General features: G+C 45.0%; 1 protein-coding gene across 3 annotated transcripts in view; it reads right to left on the reverse strand.

Moving 5' to 3' along the window:
• LOC139244702 (AF4/FMR2 family member 1-like) overlaps positions 1-20,313 on the reverse strand; it is a 191,654-nt gene that overhangs the window by 89,212 nt on the left and 82,129 nt on the right. For 2 of the 3 annotated variants that reach the window (XM_070871052.1, XM_070871051.1), the window contains exons 2-3: positions 15,331-15,451; positions 13,197-14,111 (exon numbers count right to left, since the gene is read on the reverse strand). In XM_070871052.1, coding sequence (XP_070727153.1) covers positions 13,197-14,111; positions 15,331-15,451 — 1,036 coding nt within the window. The remainder of the gene's footprint in view (positions 1-13,196; positions 14,112-15,330; positions 15,452-20,313) is intronic. The other variant, XM_070871053.1, reaches the window with a different exon arrangement.

Consider the following 20,313-nt stretch of genomic DNA (forward strand, 5'->3'; position numbering starts at 1 on the left):
TGCGTGCCGACTGTAGCGCGTATGTGCAAAGGTCCTGGCGGTGCTGGCTGCGCCGAGGGCCAGAGGACCTGTAAGTAGGTGGAGAATACCGAGGATTTTTATAGGCGCGAAAAACGGAGGGGCGCCCGTTTTTTTTCTTGTGGAAACTTGGGATCCATATGTGGGGATAAGGTGGGTTACGGTTAGGCTGAACCAACATGCCTCCTGTGGTCAGATCTTTGGTTAGGGACTCCCAGGTGTCAGTGGGGATGTTGCACGTTTTCAGGGAGGCTTTGAGGGTGTCTTTGCCCATCAGGAGGGTACTGAACACCTCGAGTCTCAATGCCAAGAGCAGGCAGCGGAAATAGCGTGCGGCAAACCTGTCCCACCCACTCTTCCCCCTCAACGACTATCTATCCCACTTATGACAGGGACTGTGGCTCTCGTATTGAACCAGCCCACCTAAGGACTCATTTGAAGAGTGGAAGCAAATCGTCCTCGATTCAGAGGGACTGCCTATGATGATAATGATGTGGTCAGAACAGCCTGCTGATATTGACTCTCAGAAACATAGAAAATAGGTGCAGGAGTAGGCCATTCGGCCCTTCGAGCCTGCACCACCATTCAAGACCATGGCTGATCATTCCCTCAGTACCCCTTTCCTGCTTTCTCTCCATAGCCCTTGATCCCCTTAGCCATAAGGACCATATCTAACTCTCTCTTGAATATATCCAATGAACTGGAATCAACAACTCTGCGGTAGGGAATTCCACAGGTTAACAACTCTGAGTGAAGAGGTTTCTCCTCATCTCAGTCCTAAATGGCCTACCCCTTATCCTAAGACTGTGTCCCCTGGTTATGGACTTCCCCAACAGCGGGAACATTCTACCCACATCTAACCTGTCCCGTCCCGTCAGAATCTTACATGTTTCTATGAGATCCCCTCTCATTCTTCTAAACTCCAAAGTATAAAGGCACAGTTGATCCAGTCTCTCCTCATGTGTCGGTCCTGCCATCCTGGGAATCAGTCTGGTGAACCTTCGCTGCACTCCCTCAATAGCAAGAACATCCTTCCTCAGATTAGACGACCAAATCTGAACACAATATTCCAGGTGAGGCCTCACCAAGGCTATGTACAACTGCAGTAAGACCTCCCTGCTCCTATACTCAAATCCCCTAGCTATGAAGGCCAACATACCATTTGCCTTCTTCACTGCCTGTTGTAACTGTATGCCAACTTTCAATGACTGTTGAACCATGATACCCAGATCTCGTTGCACCTCCCCTTTTCCTAATATGCTGCCATTCAGATAATATTCTGTCTTCGCATTTTTGCCCCCGAAGTGGATAACCTCACATTTATGCACATTATACTGCATCTGCCATGTATTTGCCCACTCACCTCACCTGTCCAAGTCACCCTGCAGCCTCCTAGCGTCCCCCTCACAGCTCACACCACCACCCAATTTAGTGTCATCTGCAAACTTAGAGATATTACACTCAATTCCTTCATCCAAATCACTGATGTATATTGTAAAGAACTGGGGTCCCAGCACTGAGCCCTGTGGCATTCCACTAGTCACTGCCTGCCATTCTGAAAAGGACCCGTTTATCCCGACTCTCTGCTTCCTGTCTGCCAACCAGTTCTCTATCCACGTCAATACATTACCCCCAATACCATGTGCTTTGATTTTGCACACCAATCTCTTGTGCGGGACCTTGTCAAAAACCTTTTGAAAGTCCAAATACACCACATCCACTGGTTCTTCCTTGTCCACTCTACTAGTTACATCCTCAAAAAATTCTAGATTTGTCAAGCATGATTTCCCTTTCATAAATCCATGCTGACTTGGATCGATCCTGTCACTGCTTTCCAAATGCATTGCTGTTACATCTTTAATAATGGATTCCAGCATTTTCCTCACTACCGATGTCAGGCTAACCAGTCTATAAATCCCTGTTTTCTCTCTCCCTCCTTTTTTAAAAACTGGTGTTACATTAGCTACCCTCCAATCCATAGGAACTGATCCAGAATCCATGGAATGTTGGAAAATGACCAATGCGTCTATTTCTAGGGCCACTTCTTTAAATACTCTGGGTGCAGACCATCAGGCTCTGGGGATTTATCGGCCTTCAATCCCATCAATTTCCCTAACACCATGTCCTGAGTAATAAGGATTTCCCTCAGTTCCCCCTTCTCGCTAGACCCTCGGACATGCTCCATCTCACAGTCAACAAGCTCATCGCTGGAGTGGAACTAAACTACAGAACCAGTGGGAAGCTGTTCAACCTTCGCCATCTCCAGGCCAGGTCCAAGACCACCCCAACCTGTCGGCGAGCTACAGTACGTGGACGACGCCTGCGTCTGCGCACAGAGACTGAACCCCAGGACATGGTTGACGTATTTACTGAGGCGTACGAAAGCATGGGTCTTACGCTAAACATCTGTAAGACAAAGGTCCTCCACCAGCCTGTCCTCGCCGCATAGCACTGCCCTCCAGTCATCAAGAAACAAGGCACGGCCCTGGACAACGTGGACCATTTCCCATACCTCAGGAGACTTTAATTAACAAAAGCAGACATCGATGAGGAGATTCAACACTGCCTCCAGTGCGCCAGTGCAGCCTTCAGCCGCCAGAGGAAGAGGTGTTCAAAGGCCAGGCCCTCAAATCTGCCATCAAGCTCATGGTCTACAGGGCTGTAGTAATACCTGCTCTCCTGTATGGCTCAGATACATGGACCATGTACAGTAGACACCTCAAGTCACTGGAGAAATACCAACGATGTGTCCGCAAGATCCTACAAATTCCCTGGGAGGACGCGCCAACATTAGCGTCCTCGACCAGGCCAACATGCCCAGCATTGAAGCACTGCCCACACTTGATCAGCTCCGCTGGGCAGGCCACATAGTTCACATGCCTGACACGAGACTCCCAAAGCAAGCGCTCTACTCGGAACTCCTTCACGGCAAACGAGCCAAAGGTGGGCAGAGGAAACATTACAAGGACACCCTCAAAGCCTTCCTGAAAGTGCAACATCCCCACCAACACCTGGGAGTCCCTGGCCAAAGGCCGCCCTCAGTGGAGGAAGTGCAACTGGGAGCGTGCTGAGCACCTTGAGTCTCATTGCCGAGAGCATGCAGAAATCAAGCGCAGGCAACAGAAAGATTGTGCGGCAAATCTGTCCCACCCACCCTTACTCCCAACGACTATCTGTCCCATCTGTGACAGAGACTGTGGCTCTCGTATTGGACTGTTCAGCCACCTAAGGACTCATCTTAAGAGTGGAAGCAAGTCTTTCTCGATTCCGAGGGACTGCCTAGGATGATGATGAATGTAGGAAAATGCAGCAGCCAATTTGCGCACAAGCAAGCTCCCACAAACAGCAATGTGATAATGACCAGATATCCTGTTTTTTTTGTTATGTTAATTGAGGAATAAATATTGGCCAGGACACTTGGGATAACTCCCCTGCTCTTCTTCGAAATAGTGCCGTGGGATTTTTTACATCCACTTGAGAGCAGAAGGGGCCTCAGTTTAATATCTCATCCGAAAGACGGCATCTCCTTGAGTGCAGTGCAGTGCTGCCTCAGCCTAGATTTTTTTTGTGCTCAAGTACCTGGAGTGGGACTTGAACCCACAACCTTCTGACTCAGAGGTGAGAGTGCTACCCACTGAGCCACAGCTGACCCCAACACCTGGGGAGGGCGGTAGAATACACCTTTAAGCTTCAAATCAGTCCAGAATTCTGCATTCTGCCTTGCATTGGTGAATACTGCCAGTAGAATTGGTCCCACCTTTGTAAAATCACTCTTGCAGACTGACTGATGGGAACCAGTTCTACACCTCAGTCAAATGTAACTGGTGAGGAGGATGACAAGAAGCTGCAGAGTGACTAGATAATCATCTTTGCCTACATTACAACACCACAGTTCAAAAGTTCTTCATTGGCTATGAAATGCTTTAGGATGTCCTGAGGTCATGGAAAGTGCGATATAAATGCAGTCCATTCGTTGTTTCATTCCTTCCTGGCAGTTTGAAAATTTAGATTCAGCTTTTTTTTTTAAACTCTGGAAATAAAAAACTGGTAGGAGTTAAAAAGTGACCACAAAGTTATTGGATCACCATAAAAACCCAACTGGTTTACTAGCATCCTTTAGGAAAGGAGCTGTCTTTACCTAGTCTGTTCCATATGTGACTCCAGTCCCACACCAACGTGGTTGAATCTTAACTGCCTAGCAAGCCATTTGGTCATCAGGGTAACTAGAGACATGCAATAAATGCTGGCATCGTCAGCGACGCCCACATCCCGAGAATGAAGTCTGTGGAACAGGCTCGAGGGGCTGAATAGCGTATTCCTGTTCCGATGTATTTTATGTAATACAGGTGCAGCGTCGGGAATCCGGAGTTCCGGACTCCGGAATGTTCCGGAATCCGGACCCAACGACCCTGCCGACCTCGGGGCCCCGCTGCTGCCCGACCTTGGGCCTCGCCTCATCGCCCTTACCACGGGGTCTCCTTGGCGGGGCCCGCCCGACTACCTCATCAGCGGGGCCGGTCCGACGACGACCTCCTCGGCGGGGCCGTACGGCTCGAACAGCTCCTCACTGGGAATCTCCCGCCGCCCCTGCCCCCCACCCCCTTTCCTCCCATCTCCATGACATTCCAAAATCTGGAAATACCTGAACCTGGGCTCGGGTGTTTCTGGATTCATGACGTCAGAAAGCAAATTGAAAGTCTGGAAATGCCCGGAATCGGGAACGGCCTCGGTCCCAAGGGTTCCGGATTTTAGGCGCTGCATCTGTAATGCATTTCAGCAGAGCATGCTCGAAGGATTAATGTTCCAGATCATATTGCCCTTTATGTTAGTCACTCTACTGCTATAAAGGGAAATAGTGCTTTACCCTATCAAACTACAAAAGTTCAGGGGTTGGGGTGAATAAAGATATAATGAAGTTACAAGAGTAATTATATAGAAACACGTTAACCAATTGCTTTAGTACTCAACAAAACAAAATGAAAAAAAGACAGGTGGCTTCTACTATATAATTTACAAGGTCAATCTTCAAAAGAGATAAGAAGGACTGCAATGGCTTTTGCGAGTCTAGAGATTAAATGATAAAAATACTCAGCTTTCAAATGAACTGAACTAGATAAGAAAAACAACCACTGTAGCAATCATCAAATAACTAGGCAGCTATTTGTTATCAGTTATCAAGTGACACAAGTGGAAACTTCACGCCATTATAGGAAACCAGGGAATTCAGTATTCACGCTCCCCTTCTCCAAATCGCCCCCTCCCCCACATGTGCTTCTAGATCCTGTCAATATCCACAAACCCAAGATTATTTCCAGCTTCAAAGGTGATAGCTGATTTAAAAAAATAGTTAAGACATAAATGTATTTTTGAGAAGGGAAGTTAAACTAATTTTTCCCCTTTAAATAAAAATGCACATTAGAGAGGAAAAAATGTATTAATAAGAGGAGCTCTTTTGTTGACATTTTTCTTTATGGTCTAGCCATGATTCATTCCAGTTGCCAGATCTTCCTGCAGCCAGTACTTCCAAACCTCCAGTAAGCAAGCAATATTCCTAACTTTATCAGCAGCTCCACTGTAGAGTGCACATTTATAATGGCTGTGTTTCAGAGACATTAAAATGTTATTCCATCATTCACAATGAAAATATTGCAAACTAGAAGTGAATAGGTCCCAGAATCTGGTCATCAAACTAAACTTTACAGGATCACATTCATAAGACTTTACTATTTATAATTTAAGTTTGTACACTTCACACAGATTGCACACTTGTCCAAATGGGCAAATGAGAAACTCGGCTCTCAGTCTTAGTCTGCAGTACATCTCATTTTATGACATCAATAGCAGTAATAATGCTTGATTAAAGTGCCACCCTGATTTCCCAAGGCTTATATGAAACATTATGTAAAAATAAAGTTCAAAATGAAATCCTCAGGTAGATCATCATCTCCATTGAGCACATATTCAAAAGGAGATGTGGTAGACATTTAATGATTTTTGGGAAGCATCCCAAGTAAGAATGGTGTACAATCCTCCTCTTATACAAGACACACACACTTCATTTTGTATTTAATTTCTCTGTGATGTTTAATACTCAACAGTTCAGCATTTGGGAAGCAGAACATTTTTCCAAAATTGTCACCCAGTGTTTGTATAAAATACTCCCCGGCCAAGTGCAGTAAGGGTCAAATAAAGGCAGAGCTCCCTCTATACTGTCCAAGCAATGTGCCTTAATCCCAACCTCAGATGAGCACGAGTGTGATATTTATATAAGAATATAAGAAATAGGAACAGGAGTAGGCCATATGGCCCCTCGAGCCTGCTCCATCAATAAGATCATGGCTGATCTGATCATGGACTCAGCTCCACTTCCCTGCCTACTCCCCATAACCCCTTATCCCCTTATCATTTAAGAAACTGTCTATTTATGTCTTAAATTTATTCAATGTCCCAGCTTCCACAGCTCTATGAGGCAGCAAATTCCACAGATTTATAACCCTCAGAGGAAATTTCTCCTCATCTCTGTTTTAAATGGGCGGCCCCTTATTCTAAGATCGTGCCCTCTAGTTCTAGTCTCCCCCATCAGTGGAAACATCCTCACTGCATCCACCTTGTCAAGCCCCCTCATAATCTTATATGTTTCGTAAGATCACTCATTCTTCTGAATTCCAGTGAGTGGAGGCCCAACCTACTCAACCTTTCCTCATAAGTCAACACCCTCATCCCCAGAATCAACCTAGTGAACTTTCTCTGAACTGCCTCCAAAGCAAGTATATTCTTTCGAAAATATGGAAACCAAATAATGTCAGCTTGGCTCGATAATAACATCTCAAAGTTTTGGGTTCAAGCCCGACTCCAGGACTTGAGCCGATGCTTCAGTATTGTACTTTGACAGAGGCACCATCTTTTGGATGAATTACTAAACCAAGGCCCTGCCTACCTACTCTGGTGACTGTAAAAGATCCCATGGCACTACTTGGAAGAGCAGGGAAATTCTCCTGGCGTCCTGGCCAACTATTTATCCCTCAATCAATACCACTAAAAACAGATTAATTGTTCATTAATCTAATTTATTGTTTGTGGGACTTTGTTTCACACATATTGGCTGCTATGTCAGTCTATGAAACAATAGTACTATACTCTAGCTGTGATATGTTTTGGGATGTACAGAGGACCTGAAAGGTACTATTTAAATGCAAGTTTGTTCTTTTTCTTATATTAAAAACAGTATCTTTCAAACAAGGAAAGAAAGTTGTATGTTTACTTTAGGTTTACTTGCAGGGACTGTGGCTCTCTTATTGGACTGTTCAGCCACCAAAGAACTCACTTCAGGAGTGGAAGCAAGTCTTCCTCGATTCTGAGGGATTGCCTATGATGATGATGACTTGCCTTTGTTCTTGGAAACCTAGCCACTAGACTAATTACATTAGGCAAGTGTGAATGGATGTCCTGGGTTTTGTAGATGTTAACATTAAGATTTACATCTATAAATTGGTGTCAGCCATTCAAGTCAGAATTAGGAATTGTTTCTCTCAATTACATCATTGTGTAATGTCAGACATACTGGGCTCAAGTTTCAGCTCGAGTTGCTCCTATTTTTTGGAGAAAGTAGTTTGGAATGGAGTATCTTAGAAATTGCAATTCTCGGCATTTAGTTTGCTCCAATTCTAGTGAGTTAGAATAGTTTCATTTTAGAAGTTTTTTTTCCCAAAAGAGGGTGTTACCAGTCACTTAGGCCTGTTTTGCAAATTTAGGCAGCGAAAACTTACTCCAAACTAACTTAGAATGCAGTAAGTGTAGATTTTTGTACGCTCAGAAAAACCTTGCCTACACTTATAAATCAGGCATAGAGAACGAGAGATGGGGGGGGGGGGGGGGAGGGAAGTTGACAAACATTAAACACTTCACTTTTTATTTGTAAAAGTCATCAATAATAAATGATAAATCAATAAATAAATCAAAAGAAATTAATTAAAAACATTTTAAAAATCAATAAATAAAAAAGTAAGTTTCTACACACCTACTGCAGCACCGGGAGCCCTCCAACAGCGCGCGCTGGGACGCAGTCCCCTCTCCCCCAGTGTCTCTCTCTCTGTCAGTGTCTGTGTTTCTGACAATGAGGGGGAGGGGGCAGAGGAGGGAGAGAGGAGGGGAGGGAGAGGAAGAGAGGGAGGGGGGGGCAGAGAAGGAAAAAGGGAAGGAAAGGGAGAGGGGGGAAAGGAAAGGGAGAGAAGGGGAGGAGGGAAGGAGAGGGGAGGGAGGGAGGGAAGGAAGGAGGGAGGGAAGGAGAGGGGGGGGGAGAAGGAGAGGGGGGGAGAGAGAAGGAGGGGGGGGGGAGAAGGAGGGGGGGGGGAGAAGGAGGGGGGGGGGAGAAGGAGGGGGGGGGAGAAGGGGGGGGGGGAGAAGGAGGGGGGGGGGAGAAGGAGGGGGGGGGGAAGGAGGGGGGGGGAGAAGGAGGGGGGGGGGAGAAGGAGGGGGGGGGAGAAGGAGGGGGGGGGGAGAAGGAGGGGGGGGGGAGAAGGAGGGGGGGGGGGGAGAAGGAGGGGGGGGGGGAGAAGGAGGGGGGGGGGGGAAGGAGGGGGGGGGAGAAGGAGGGGGGGGGAGAAGGAGGGGGGGGGGAGAAGGAGAGGGGGGGGAGAAGGAGAGGGGGGGGAGAAGGAGAGGGGGGGGGGAGAAGGAGAGGGGGGGGGAGAAGGAGAGGGGGGGGAGAAGGAGAGGGGGGGAGAAGGAGAGGGGGGGGAGAAGGAGAGGGGGGGGAGAAGGAGAGGGGGGGGGAGAAGGAGAGGTGGGGGGAGAAGGAGAGGGGGGGGGGAGAAGGAGAGGGGGGGGGGAGAAGGAGAGGGGGGGGGAGAAGGAGAGGGGGGGGGAGAAGGAGAGGGGGGGGGGGAGAAGGAGAGGGGGGGGGGAGAAGGAGAGGGGGGGGGGAGAAGGAGAGGGGGGGGGAGAAGGAGAGGGGGGGGGAGAAAGGAGAGGGGGGGGGGAGAAAGGAGAGGGGGGGAAGGGAGGGAAGGAGAGGGGGGAAGGGAGGGAAGGAGAGGGGGGAAGGGAGGGAAGGAGAGGGGGGAAGGGAGGGAAGGAGAGGGGGGAAGGGAGGGAAGGAGAGGGGGGAAGGGAGGGAAGGAGAGGGGGGAAGGGAGGGAAGGAGAGGGGGGAAGGGAGGGAAGGAGAGGGGGGAAGGGAGGGAAGGAGAGGGGGAAGGGAGGGAAGGAGAGGGGGGAAGGGAGGGAAGGAGAGGGGGGAAGGGAGGGAAGGAGAGGGGGGAAGGGAGGGAAGGAGAGGGGGGGGAAGGGAGGGAAGGAGAGGGGGGGAAGGGAGGGAAGGAAGGAGAGGGGGGAAGGGAGGGAAGGAGAGGGGGGAAGGGAGGGAAGGAGAGGGGGGAAGGGAGGGAAGGAGAGGGGGGAAGGGAGGGAAGGAGAGGGGGGAAGGGAGGGAAGGAGAGGGGGGAAGGGAGGGAAGGAGAGGGGGGAAGGGAGGGAAGGAGAGGGGGGAAGGGAGGGAAGGAGAGGGGGGAAGGGAGGGAAGGAGAGGGGGGAAGGGAGGGAAGGAGAGGGGGGGAAGGGAGGGAAGGAGAAGGGGGGAAGGGAGGGAAGGAGAGGGGGAGAAGGGAGGGAAGGAGAGGGGGAGAAGGGAGGGAAGGAGAGGGGGGAAGGGGAGGGGGGGAGGGCGGGAGGCTGAACAGGAGTGAGGGGGAAGGGCTGAACATCCCAGCTGGGCAATATGTTTAATGAACTGAATCTGCTTTTATATTGCAGCCTGTGTCTTTACAGAGACAGTTAACTGCACCATTCTCCAACATTTAAGTTTCTAATGCCATCCCCACTGCTTATAATGGGCATGTTGGTGTCAATACGATTTGCCCATTATATGGTTGGACGTTGTAACCAAGAAAGCCTGTAAAAATTGATGGGGCAAATTATTAAGTTTTGCTGGATTCCGAAGGATGGTGTCGAAACTATGGAGTTTCTGGAGTGCTTCTCTTAAATATTTCATATGAAATTTCCTGAGGAATCTGTCTGTTTTATTATGGAGGGGGATGAAGATTGGACTATTAACACTCACTGGGTTCATTCTCAAGACACGGTTTTTATTCTAAAGATTTTATTTTTAAGAAACTTTTATAATGCCTGGAACATGTACAGGTGAGGGTGCTGTAAATCTTAAGCTGCTTTTATATTGGGCTAATTGCACACTAGTACCAGTGCCTTCTACATAGAAAATAGGTGCAGGAGCAGGCCATTCGGCCCTTCGTGCCTGCACCACCATTCAATATCATGGCTGATCATGCAACTTCAGTCCCCCATTCCTGCTTTCTCTGCACATCTCTTGGTCCGGGAACATAAAAACTGACTGCAAAAGCTTCTATAGATATTTTAAGAAAAAAAGATTAGTGAAGACAAACGTAGGTCCCTTGCAGTCAGATTCAGGTGAATTTATAATGGGGAACAAAGAACTGGCAGACGAATTGAACAAATACTTTGGTAATGTCTTCACGAAGGAAGATACAAATAACCTTCCGAAAGTACCAAGGGACCGAGTGTCTAGTGAAAAGGAGGAACTGAAGGATATCCTTATTAGGCAGGAAAATGTGTTAGGGAAATTGATGGGATTGAAGGCCAATAAATCCCCGGGGCCTGATAGTCTGCATCCCAGAGTACTTAAGGAAGTGGCCCTAGAAAGTGGATGCATTGGTGATCATTTTCCAACAGTCTATCAACTCTGGATCAGTTCCTATGGACTGGAGGGTAGCTAATGTAACACCACTTTTTTTTTTTTTAAAAAGGGAGGAAGAGAGAAAGTGGGTAATTATAGATCGGTTAGCCTGACATCAGTATTGGGGAAAATGTTGGAATCAATTATTAAGGATGAAATAGCAGCGCATTTGGAAAGCAGTGACAGGATCGGTCCAAGTCAGCATGGATTTATTAAGGGGAAATCATGCTTGACAAATCTTCGGGAATTTTTTGAGGATGTAACTAGTCGAGTGGACAAGGGAGAACCAGTGGTCCCACACAAGGTCCCACACAAGAGATTGGTGTGCAAAATCAATGCACATGGTTTTGGGGGTAATATACTGACGTGGATAGAGAACTGGTTGGCAGACAGGAAGCAGAGAGTCAGGAAAAACGGGTCCTTTTCATAATGGCAGGCAGTGACGAGTGGAGTGCCGCAGGGCTCAGTGCTGGGACCCCAGCTCTTTACAATATACATCAATGATTTGGATGAAGGAATTGAGTGTAATAGCTCCAAGTTTGCAGATGACACGAAACTGGGTGGTGGTGTGAGCTGAGGGGCATGCTAGGAGGCTGCAGGGTGACTTGGACAGGTTAGGTGAGTGGGCAAATGCATGGCAGATGCAGTATAATGTGGATAAATGTGAGGTTATCTACTTTGGGGGCAAAAACGCGAAGACAGAATATTATCTGAATGGCGGCAGATTAGGAAAAGGGGAGGTGCAACAAGACCTGGGTGTCATGGTTCATCAGTCATTGAAAGTTGGCATACAGGTACAGCAGGCGATGAAGGCGGCAAATGGTATGTTGGCCTTCATAGCTAGGGGATTTGAGTATAGGAGCAGGGAGGTCTTACTGCAGTTGTACAGGGCTTTGATGAGGCCTCACCTGGAATATTGTGTTCAGTTTTGGTCTCCTAATCTGAGGAAGGACATTCTTTATTGAGGGAATGCAGCAAAGGTTCACCAGACTGATTCCCGGGATGGCAGGACTGACATATATGAGAAGAGACTGGATCAACTGGGCCTTTATACACTGGAGTTTAGAAGGATGAGAGGGGATCTCATAGAAACATATAACATTCTGACAGGACGGGACATGTTAGATGTGGGTAGAATGTTCCCGATGTTGGTGAAGTCCAGAACAAGGGAACATAGTCTTAGGATAAGGGGTAGGCCATTTAGGACTGAGATGAGGAGAAACTTCTTCACTCAGAGAGTTGTTAACCTGTGGAATTACCTGCCTCAGAGTTGTTGATGCCAGTTCTTTGGATATATTCAAGAGGGAGTTAGATATGGCCCTTATGGCTAAGGGAATCAAGGGGTATGGAGAGAAAGCAGGAAAGGGGTACTGAGGGAATGATCAGCCATGATCTTATTGAATGGTGGTGCAGGCTTGAAGGGCCGAATGGCCTACTCCTGCAGCTATTTTCTGTTTCTATGTTTAGCTGTAAGGGCCACATCTAACTCACTTTTGAATATATCTAACGAACTGGCCTCAACAACTTTCTGTGGTCGAGAATTCCACAGGTTCACAATTCTCTGGGTGAAGAAGTTTCTCCTCATCGCGGTCCTAAATGGCTTACCCCTTATCCTTAGACTGTGACCCTGGTTCTGAACTTCCCCAACATCGGGAATATTCTTCCTGCATCTAACCTGTCCAGTCCCGTCAGAATTTTGTATGTTTCTATGAGATCCCCTCTCATTCTTCTAAATTCCAGTGACTATAAGCCTAGTCGATCCAGTCTTTCTTCATACGTCAGTCCTGCCATCCCGGGAATTAGTCTGGTGAACCTTCGCTGCGCTCCCTCAATAGCAAGAATGTCATTCCTCAGATTAGAAGACCAAAACTGTGCACAATATTCAAGGTGTGGCCTCACCAAGGCCCTGTACAACTGCAGTAAGACCTCCTTGCTCCTATACTCAATTCCTCTCGCTATGAAGGCCAATATGTCATTTGTCTTCTTCACCGCCTGCTGTAGCTGCATGCCAACTTTCAATGGCTGATGTGTACCATGACACCCAGGTCTCATTGCATCTCCCTTTTTCCTAATCTGTCACCATTCAGCTAATATTCAGCCTTTCTGTTTTTAACCACCAAAGTGGATAACCTCACATTTGGTAGCAACCTCAAAGTCCAGGTTGCAGGATTTGCTAAGCCAGTTAATAGGAAGACTAGTTTCTTTTTAAAATGGGTCTTCAAAGTGGTTGACCTTAGCGAATTCAGCGAGTTTACTTCGGAATTGATTACCTGTTATAAGAGTGCAGGTTTCAGGCAATGTAATAACAGCTTTAAACCCATCATTTAAATTCTATGTTCAGTTTATGCCACTGGATCTTAGCTTGAATCTTAGAGCGAAACACTTTGAACTCATTTGACCGGTAGCCGTAGCCATTATTGAGATCATTACAGAAGAATCACATATTAGAATTGAAATATCTGTGCACTTACCTCGACTGGCTGAGAAGGAATTTTAAGTTTGGACAGCTTCGCCCTGGCACTTGCTTTCATCTCAGTTATATTTCCGTACGACTCCTCGCTGTAATCCTCTGAAGGAGGCTTTAGTTCTGGGGATTTACTCGGGGCTTGGTCTTGCCCATCCATAGGTCTCACATATGCTGTAGGTTTTTGCTGTATCATATTTGGTTTTGATGGTAAAGATGGTGGAAAAGTTTGAGATGCATGTTGGCTGGGGAGAGGAACATTCAGACCAGAAGACAAGTTCTCAGGATCACCAGAGTGTGCATCCAGTTCATGAGGAGATTTTGTTTGAGGACAGTCTTTGTTGTGACTATTGCTACTTTGTAACTTGGAATTGGTAAACCCGCTGGAATGTAAGGGGGATAATGGTGTTATAGGAGACAATGGTTGTATAAGTGAGGACAATGCTAACAGTGGTTGAAAGTGTTGCAAATGGGATAACTGGATTTTGGCGTGATTGTCCGCATCCACTTGATCATCCCTCCCACGATGGCTACTGTAAGTTTCCCGGCCACTATAGCAGTTGTCCTTATTTTGGCTTCGGTTATGAAATAAGCTGTAGCTTTTAGTGTTATGGCTGGAGCTTTGACCGTTTTGTTCTATCAATGCAGTGTTTTTTTGAGAAGAGCGGTCTCCTGTTGATGGAGCAGAGCTGAGAGATCCCATTAATCGTGGATTGTTGCTGTGAAAGGAAGGCTGCATTGAACTATTACTTCTGTTTGGACCAAGCAAGCACTCATTCCTTTCTTGTGGCATCAAAGGGACTGCCCTTTTGGGTATACCAATGAGGTTCTGATGAGACTGGTTACTTATTAAATCCTTCATCTCATCGTAGTTGCCTAGCATATTCTGAATACGGCTGGAAAGTTCATCCCCTTTATTGGTCTGCACAGAAACAGATAAAGCAATTAATGACTCCAACCCAAAGAAGAATCTCTTGTGATGGTTCATAGATTTTTTATAGAAGCAAATATCCAAGAAAAAAATGGTTTCCTTGCATGCATTACAGTTTTAAAATCAGACAAATATTTATAAAATGTATACTCATTAAATTTTTTAGTTTCAAAATCCATCCTGTAACTTATTTTTAAATAGAAAGATCAATGCTGGCTGAAAATTAGCATGGACTGGACAATACATTTTGCAACACTATGCTCAGTCAACAACCAACATTTAAAAATAACTTCTGGTCTTGTAGCTCAGTGCAGTAATCCTAAAGCAAATTATTATACATAGCCACATCCAAGGCTTTTAATATTCATCTTCCAGTTCTAATACAAACTCATTTCTTTGGTGTGCATCAGCCGTCTGTGTCAATTTTACAGCCTTTGAGACCATGTAAAGCAGCCCAAATTGCTTAGAATGTTGTCGTTCTTTTCTACAATTTTACTCAAGGAGAAAGGAAAGGTTGTTGGAAGTTTAGTTGTGCAGAGGTTCCTTCGAAAACCACAGAAAAGCTTATATCACACTAACAGAAGATTAGGCTAGCACAGCTCTTCGACAGAGCTCTTATTGTTCTAGACACCTAGGCTTTGATTTTAATGGGAGGGCAGGTGCAGTATGCACGTGTCCTGAAGTGGGTGGCGCACCTGATTAGTCCGGGAAATGAATGATCTTAACCAACGGGCCTCATTTCCATACATCTTCTCAGTGACTCTCACAAAACTGACCAGATTCACTTCCTGTCCAGCAGGTGGAAGTGGGAATTCAAAGACAGGAGCTGCAGAACCTCAGGATCGGTCCCCAGCAGTTAAATAAGTGAATTGCTTTGGGGAGAGGAGGGGGGCAGAGGGGGTCCTGTGGGAACTGGAGAAAAACCCCTGCTCTTCCTGACCCACCAACAAGGACACCTAAAAACATTTTAAGACTGCCCTCACTGCTCCCCACCCCGCCAACCCGCTCCGGCTTCCAACTAAAATTGCATATTGGGTTCGATGACATAATCGAGCTCGGATCTGTATAGTTAGACAAGACCCCGCCAGTTTGCTCGGGGGGGGGGGCATGTCTTGCTCATCTGCTCACACGAGGCACTAGGAGCTGTGTTACATAGGATATAAAAGGGAAAAGTTAAAGCCAAATTAGTCAGAGCTGCTCTGTACTTTACCTTGTATGGCTCACCAAAGAGAGGGGCATTTTCAAGGAAAGGCTCTTTGTCGAGATGAATTTCTTGGTTTCGCCTTTCCCTTTCTTTAATTCGAAGCAAATTTCTGTCTTCATTGTACAAGCTGTTGAAGAACAGAATAAACTAAATTTCAAACTTCTCCAAATAGATTTTATCTACTTGGCAAGCAACTTACAAAATGCAAAATTAATTTAGAAAGGCAGTAACAAAGATCAGGAAACAGCCATCTGTTGCCACGTCAACCAGCCCACAGATGGGCAACTTTTCTGCTGCTCATCACCTTGGATAGATGACGTGTGTTCAAGATGGCTATCACTATGTTAAGCGCAACTGTGTACATTCGCCATTTGAAAACACTAGTACAAGTATGTGTCCAGATATCTAGTATTGAGAGAGATATCCTTCATAAAATTATTAGGGGTACTAGATATTGAATTTTTACAATACTGCATACATGTTTCAATACATACAATATACAGAGGATAAACAGCCAATATAAAGCTGCAATTAAATGGAGTCGAGGATATTTTGAACCTAGGCAGTGACAGTAGAGTAGCCTGTGATTATCAATAGAATACAAATTAAATTATAGCCCTAACCTCATTACCAACTTCCTCACTGTACATTTAATAAAATTCCACAGATGCTGCACACTTTGTACTTTTACTGTTAAGTACTGAGCATGGTGACTCTATAAAGACTTCACGACATGCAGCAAAAGGCTACTAGTGGCACAGCACCTAAAAGATATGTGGCATGATAATACAAATAGGTACACACGTTGAGCCTACCAGTGCATATCACAATTATATTTCTGCTGACTATCACGTACACTGCAAAAACCAGATAAACTGGTCATTCATCCAATTGTCATTTGTGCGACCATGCAACGCACAAAATGGCTGTGGCATTCGCCTAGAATATGACTGCACTTCAAAGTAACTAATTGTATGTGAAGCACTTTGAGAGTGGTGTGCTGAGGTACAACATAAATGCAAGTCTTTTTATAGATTCTTCCCACTCCCTATACACTCTGTGATAACATGCTGAGTTAAAAAACAGATCTGTAATGGAAGGAGGCCAGAGTTAAGACTAGAGCCCACTCTCCGAGTGCTGGATATCAACCAGACACTGGTCAGAATCTCCTGGTCTTGCCAGCTCATAGCCTTAGGTTAATACATTCAAAGCATCAGAGTGATAAAACCAATCATTTAATACTGTTCTAAAAAGTGCCACAGATTGAGTGTGCAACACGTCAGCTGCAAACAAACACAAATCCAAACATACTATACATGCAGAACTCAGGTCAGATCTATTTTTATCTGGTTTTGCTACTGGCTGCGATTTACTTATGACACCCAACACTTGCTAAGAATATGTATATTTTGGAATCTCAGTTCAAAATGTGCAAGTAACCAAAGTACTAAATACCTTTAGCAACTTTTTCCAAATATACATTAATCTTTTTAAAAGAAAAGTACAAATATTCAATGTTGATAATCAAATCCTACAGATGATATTCAAATCCATTTTTTTGATGCAGAAAAACTACTGCATACTCAAAACCTACCACAGCAATATTATGAGGTGACAACAATTGAAGAATTAATAAAAACTCAAGTTACCTTTTATTGCCCTTGGAACGAGACTAGTGTTTACAGTTTGGCAAGTTTTTGCATGGCTATTACTGTACAAGTGTAAGCGTCAAGTATAAATATAATCAAATCTGTGTGCCAGCACCTCAAACGTTGCACTTGTCAAAAAAACAGATGGATTGTGGGAAGGGAAACGGGAGCCTGCCAGCTGGAATATTTTTGTGTAAGGGTGCATGTATGGGGTGAAGGGGAGAAGTGAAAGAACTTTCAGGAACCACAGAAGTTGCAAAGCAGGATTTCATCAAGTAGTTCTTCACTTAGAAACATAGAAAATAGGTGTAGGAGTAAGCCATTCGGCCCTTCGAGCCTGCACCGCCATTCAATAAGATCATGGCTGATCATTCCCTCAGTACCCCTTTCCTGCTTTCGCTCCATACCCCTTGATCCCCTTAGCCGTGAGGGCCGTATCTAACTCCCTCTTGAATATATCCAATGAACTGGCAACAACAACTCTCTGCGGCAGGGAATTCCATAGGTTAACAACTCAGTGAAGAAGTTTCTCCTCATCTCAGTCCTAAATGGCCTACCCCTTACCTAAGACCATGTCCCCTGGCTCTGAACTTCCCCAACATCGGGAACATTCTTCCCGCATCTAACCTGTCCAGTCCCGTCAGAATCTTATGAGATCCCCTCTCATCCTTCTAAACTCCAATGTATAAAGGCCCAGTTGATCCCGTCTCTCCTCATATGTCAGTCCAGCCACCCAGAGAATCAGTCTGGTGAACCTTCGCTGCACTACCTCAATAGCAAGAATGTCCTTCCTCAGATTAGGAGACCAAAACTGAACACAATATTCCAGGTGAGGCCTCACCAAGGCCATGTACAACTGCAGTAAGACCTCCCTGCTCCTATACTCAAATTCCCTAGCTATGAAGGCCAACATACCATTTGCCTTCTTCACCGCCTGCTGTACCTGTGTGCCCACTTTCAGCGACTGATGAACCATGACACCCAGGTCTCGTTGCACCTCCCCTTTTCCTAATCTGCCGCCATTCAGATAATATTCTGCCTTCGTGTTTTTGCCCCCAAAATGGATAACCTCACATTTATTCCACTGAATAAAATTGAATGGAGAAGTTAACAAATCCACCTTGTATGTTTGATATAGCTATTTAATTCATCATTTCACTCTCTGAAAAAAAAACACCATAGCCTGAAAGGCTTCTCCAATTATGTCAGCAACGGAGATTTGTTCTATGCGGCAGTGATTGATTACACGTATCAATGCCGAGTAACAGTGGACACAATTCTCGAGGATTTCCCTATTGCTGATACTGAAGCACATCTTCAACAAAATAGCCAACAGTATTAGATTCTCCAGAGATTAAAAATAAGTTGACCTAGAATATCAAGCGTCAAATACTAGAGAGTGCAAAGATTTACAAGGATAATACCAGAAATGAGAGGGAAGGATAAACAGGCTGGGTCTCTTTTCTCTTGAAAAAAGGGTGACCTAATAGAGATGTTTAAAATTATGAAAGGTTTTGATAGAGTGGATACAGAGAGACAATTTCCGCTTGTAGGGAAGAGCATAATTAGAGACCATTAATATAAGATAAGTCACCAATAAATCCAATAGGTAATTCAGAAGAAACTTCTTTACCCAAAGAATGGTGAGAATGTGGAACTTGCTACCACAGGGAGTGGTTGAAGCAAATAGTATAGATGCATTTCAGGGGGGGCTAGACAAGCATATGAGGGACCGGGGAAGAGAGGGTTATTCTGATAGATTTCGATGAGGAAAGACGAGAGAAGGCTCGAGTTCGGAGCATAAACGCTGGCATGGACTGGTTAGGCTGAATGGTCTGGTTCGGTACTGTGCCATATATCCTATGTAATCCTCCTATCATCCCTTGTATTTTGCTACTTAAAATACAAAACTTTACATGTTTTTCATTTTGTAGCACATCAAATATAAAATTAGTCATATTTTACCAACAGACCTCAGAATATAAAATGTCTCTCTCATGGGACTCTGGTGTTATCAAGTATGCAAAACAAAAATAACTTTAGGGCTTTTACTAAAACTATTTCCTACAATTAGAGAGCAGGTTTCTTATCAGAGACAAGTGGCCATTTTAACATTGGATCACAGTATCTGGCAATGTAATGTTAGATCACATAGGCAGTGCACGTTTCACCTTCCAGCTTAGCAGATTTTGAATCCTGCATTGCATACATTATAACATTTAAATTTCCACATATAGCAACACAAGAAAGTTTCGATACCCAATTATTATATGTTGACAACAGTTCATACTTTTAAAAAAATGAGCTCCAGAACTGTGTATGTATTATCTAAATGGAGCCGAATAACTAGCATTATTAACCATGAGATGCTTTTCAAAGTCTTGAGAGAGAGATACATAGAGATACAAAGAAAATAAAGGAACATTTTACCAGAATTAATCTTTCTACTTCCGCAGATTTCTATTAAAAATGACCAATTTGGAGTTAAAAAGAAACTTAAAGGTCTCTTTGAGCTTCAGAATTTGAGTGTCTTTATGCCATGTGATAATTCAGTTGGAGGAAAAAAAACAGCACTGTCTCAAAATTCTCAGATTATTTGTTCAAGTTTTACAGGTTTATTAAAAAAAGAGCTTTCAGCTACATACCAATATTGCATGTAAAACGACATCATCAAAACTGTTCTGGTCGAATGGATGCGAGACAGGGCTACAAATTGATCCAGGAAAATACATTCACGAAAGGTCCTTAATATCAAAAGCTAAACCGCACTCCATAAACTTCCAGTTTAAGGGGGGTGGGGGAAGAAAATAAAAGGTAAAAGTCGTGCAACATACTCTAGTGCTTCTTAATTCTTCGCTGTGGTGAGTATTCTCATACAAACTAGCCTGTTAAACGAGGTTAGTCATGCATTACCACTAAATGCCTCTTGATGCTGCCATGGCAACAACCGTCCTAGATTACAGACAGTGGTACACAGCTGACTCCTCATTTATCACATGCATAGACAACATTTCTGTGACTGCTCTTTTCTGCAGCTACTCTCTTCTTTAACTACCTGGCCATTCTCTTGGCTATCAGTGCTACAAAAACCAAACACCCCTGCTTTCATCAGGACTGACGTCAGCTCACGCACACAGTAATTTATTGTAGTATTATCCACGAGAAATGCCACTGATTTCTTGTCATCTAAAACCACATCAGCTATTAAGAAGAACCGAGTAAATTGAGCTGAGCATCAGTCTCATCAGCTTTGCAATTTCTTGGATTTTCCCAGTACACATTTAAATTGCTTTAATTGTCCAGTTTGTATTTACAGGTCTGACCTTCCATTCCTCCTTTT

The sequence above is a fragment of the Pristiophorus japonicus genome, chromosome 2, assembly GCF_044704955.1.
Source record: "Pristiophorus japonicus isolate sPriJap1 chromosome 2, sPriJap1.hap1, whole genome shotgun sequence".
NCBI lineage: Eukaryota > Metazoa > Chordata > Chondrichthyes > Pristiophoridae > Pristiophorus > Pristiophorus japonicus.